The 3,798-nt window shown below is 47.0% G+C and overlaps 1 protein-coding gene across 1 annotated transcript in view; it reads right to left on the reverse strand.

Annotated features, from left to right (window-relative positions):
- SETD2 (SET domain containing 2) overlaps nt 1-3,798 on the reverse strand; it is a gene marked incomplete at both ends in the record, with an annotated part of 13,004 nt that overhangs the window by 5,775 nt on the left and 3,431 nt on the right. Inside the window, 2 exons of the mRNA XM_010284127.1 lie at nt 425-556; nt 2,776-3,798. The exon at nt 2,776-3,798 is cut by the window's right edge and continues 3,431 nt beyond it. Coding sequence (XP_010282429.1) covers nt 425-556; nt 2,776-3,798 — 1,155 coding nt within the window. The remainder of the gene's footprint in view (nt 1-424; nt 557-2,775) is intronic.

The raw sequence follows: 3,798 nt of genomic DNA on the forward strand, positions 1-3,798 counted from the left end.
TCCAGGAGGGAAAAGGAGACAACAGCCGTAGCCTGGTGAGGCTCCGGGGAGAGGAGAGAGATGCAAAAGGAGAAATGAGAAGAAATAAGGATCTCAAGTAGAGCTACGTTTGCATTTCTGACTCCCTCCGACCATGCCTATGATGGACTAGAGTTGAGGCCGAGGAGCAGAAGACTCCAGGCATTTGTAGCAGGATTTAACAGGAGGTTGCTAAGGTCTAGCCTCCTGCAGAAGATCTAAATTTAGTCAGATTTAAATGCTGGTGTGTAGGTGATCTCTGAAGATCACTCCACAGCAGCCAGTGAAAATGAGAGGGTACAGATAGCTCATTGCCACTGCCCAGGAAAGTCTGAATTCTCAGCGCTCCCAAGTCATCCTGTGGACAACACCGCCCAACTCCAGCACCTCATGAAATGCTGCTTACCACTCTATCATGAGCAGGCGATTGAGACAGTCTTCTCCACAAGCAACCTCCCCCTGAGCTCGCTCTTCTTTGGAGAGAGGAGGGCATTCGCACAGCATCCGCTTAATATCCCGGTGAGATTTGTTCTTCTTCCTGTTGAAGACAAGTCATTGAAATACAGGTTACACAGCATCTGGGTAGAGAAATTACTCCTCAGTCTTTATTAGTTGTTACTGGAGGAAATTAATTTATTCTCTAGAAACTGGACGTATGGATTGATTACCTTTGGACAATCACAAGAAGGTACAGGGGTAACCGAGGACACTGGTTTGAGTGGGAGCTGATGACTTTCTGATCACAAAAGATGATTTCTCAGAAAGACATCCCAGGATATTTAACTTTTCTTTTCCTTTTTCCTTCTGCTCAATGTTCACAATTCAGTTTTACTTCCAATGTAGATGTGCACAGGCACAGGCACCTACACCCAGCGGAAGGACTAAAACTGCTTCAGTTTGTCATAAAAGTAAAGCAGCCCATTTCCAGGAAATTCAGTTCCTGATTTTTCCAGACAGAGGCTTTCTCACTGCATGGTATCAGTTCTAAGGTTTAATTTAAAAGGATAAATTTCGATTAGCCTCTCATGAAATACTATATTCTGTAATTATACATAATACTACGGAGACAACCTCCAGAAATCCCTTCCAACCTCAGCTGTCCTGTAACATCCATTTGGTTTCGCTGATCCAAAGGCCAGGAGAAAACCTATATTCTAAAATATTAAAATATAAACCATTAGTTGAGCACCGGTACCAATTTAAAACAGCTTTCTTTTAACGAAGCAAATCAGAGGGTTTAGCTACTTAAACCTCTGCTTTACTGTCAAATGAAATGATGAAAAAGAGAACGGCAGTTACAGAAAAGGTAGGGCCTCAAAGGCATCTACTGGTACTTTAGTTGCCATGAGATGATTAGGGAAATGCTTGGGAGCGTGGATCCCAGCAAGACAAAAAAAGGCAGAACCCCCCCTTGGACTGAAATAAATAGCAGGTTTTATCTGCAGATAAGTGGCTGGTATTCAGACTCTGAATCAAGAATATCTTTTAAAATACATTTATAAAATTAAAAAAAAAAAAAAAGCCATTTTAGTGAACAAAAGACGTGGCAAAGCCTTGAGTGTTAAGATCCCAACACATGAAGCCCAACATGGGTTTAAACTGGCCCATGTGACGCATCCCCCGAGCTGGCGCTGCGCCGGCGCTTGGTACCCGGCGGTGCCCAGGAACGCCGTTACTCAAGCACCCCCGGGGAATCACGAGGTGAAAAAGGACTATGAAGTGAAACGAGATGGCGAGATTTGATCAGTCCTCGGAAGGCCCTACCGTAGCCCGTGCCAGGAGTGAGGACTGGTTACAAGCTCCTAAGGAGCTCTCGCCCACATCTCGCTCCGGGAGATGCTCTCAAGCCAGAGCAAGTATTTTTTCGGCAAGGACGAAGGTAGTTGAGCCCGGAAGCAATACCTTACTAATCGTCCCTAAAGCTCAGAAATAGATGATTTTCTTTTCCAGGGATCATCTGTTCAACATTCCCATGCAAAAGGGAAAAGGATAATCTGCAGCCAGCAGCTACCCTCTGATATTTCAAAACTACAGTCTGTTAGATCTGAAATAACTCATCTGAGATGACAAATAATCACATGCAAGTAACCAAAGCCTTTGGAAACACACTTTGTTTGTCCAGAACCTTTCCCACAGCCAGACGGATTTCCCTGTGTCTTCAGAGAGGGAGCAAGCCGGCACTTGGGGACACTAAACGGGCAAGAATTGGCAAGTCCAGAGGTGATGCTGATATACAGCTCTGGGCTTTCACATAGCTGCACCAAGTTCAGATGAACGGTGCACAACAGAGAAGAAAGCAAAAAGCTTGGAAAAAAATTAATTCCTCTTACAAATTACCATGGGCCCAAGAATAACGTGTTTACTTGGTGCTGATGCCAGTAATCCACGTGTGCAAGTCCTGCCCACTACCCAAATCAACACTAGACAAAGGGGATGCTGCAAGACAACTGAGAAGAGGGTATAAATAAATTATCCTCCCCCGATATCCTTCAGTCTTCCACCTCTTCTCACCACCGGGGCCTGTCTGGGCCCAACCAGGGTTTTCTGTTTAGGAGAAGAGACCCAGGGGAAGTTAAATACTTGCCTAGCATCATCCCCTCTACAAGCAGATTTGCTAGACATCGGGAATGCGACATCCTTCCCTCCCAATTATGCCAATTTGGCCATCAAAAAAAACTATTACAGAACCAAATACAAGTTGAAATCTAAAATTGCTACAGGCAAAGGAAAAAAAAAAGGGGTAAAAAAATCAGTTACCTTTCTGTCAAGTACACATTCTCCTCAATAAGGTCAAAGTAACAGGGCATCTTTCCTTGCTTGGCAAACTCCTTCCAGCGCTGGGGGTCTCTGAAGTCATCCATGATACACAACCGGCCAACCATGGAGGAGTCCTGTAGTGCCGACTCCACTTGCTCACCCTCCGGTTTCACCTTCTTCTTCTCCCTCGAGTCCACATCGCTCTCAGAGTCGCTCTCCAACTCTGGGCGTCTTTTTTTCGGTGGACCTCGTTCTTTCGCATCGTTTTTTTCCAAAACCTTCACCTCCTCCTTCTTCTCCCCACCAGGCACTGGCTCCTTGGTCGAATTGCTGCTGATCTCATGTGCCTGCACCGAGCCTTTTTCCTTCTGCCCCGGCACCTGGCATTTACTCGAGGGGCTGGGAAAACGAGGCTTGCAGTCATCATCCCAACGGTCATCCTCTTCGTACTCCTCATGATCCTCTGTTAGAGAATCTGGTACTTGCCCTTGAATTCGTTCGTAATTGACTGCAGAAGGTCTGCTAGCAGACCTTGCATCCCAGTAACCGTTGCCTTGCCAGTAGCTCTGAGAGCCGCCATATGCTCCCGAGCCCGGCTGGTAAATGTAGCCCGAGTAGACTCCGAAGCTGCTATCTGGCTGCTGGTAGGTGCTACTGGGTTTCTCTGGCTGGGAAAAGTCCCAGCCCAAACCACCCAGATCCTCCGTCGCATGAAAACCATCCAGCCTGGAGAAGTCTCCAAGGCCAGACTGGTTAAGCCCACCCTTCCCTTGCCTGCTGTCTGGCTTGGAAGAGCTCATCTGATGTCGGGATTTATCGGCGCTTTCAAAACTCTCCGGCAGACAAAATGGCTGCTCGTCTTGTCGGCCGATCGGTCTACCAATGCATATCAGCTCCTTCAACATTATTCTCTCGTCCAGGTTGGGTTTGCCATGGGAGTCTGCCGTCAGGTCTGCCTGACTCGTACTGTCAACACCGTCGCTCTGAGGCTGGCACAGATCTGGCCGCAGCTCCCCCATCTCC

Source organism: Phaethon lepturus, unplaced genomic scaffold, assembly GCF_000687285.1.
Source record: "Phaethon lepturus isolate BGI_N335 unplaced genomic scaffold, ASM68728v1 scaffold21573, whole genome shotgun sequence".
Classification (NCBI taxonomy): Eukaryota; Metazoa; Chordata; class Aves; order Phaethontiformes; family Phaethontidae; genus Phaethon; species Phaethon lepturus.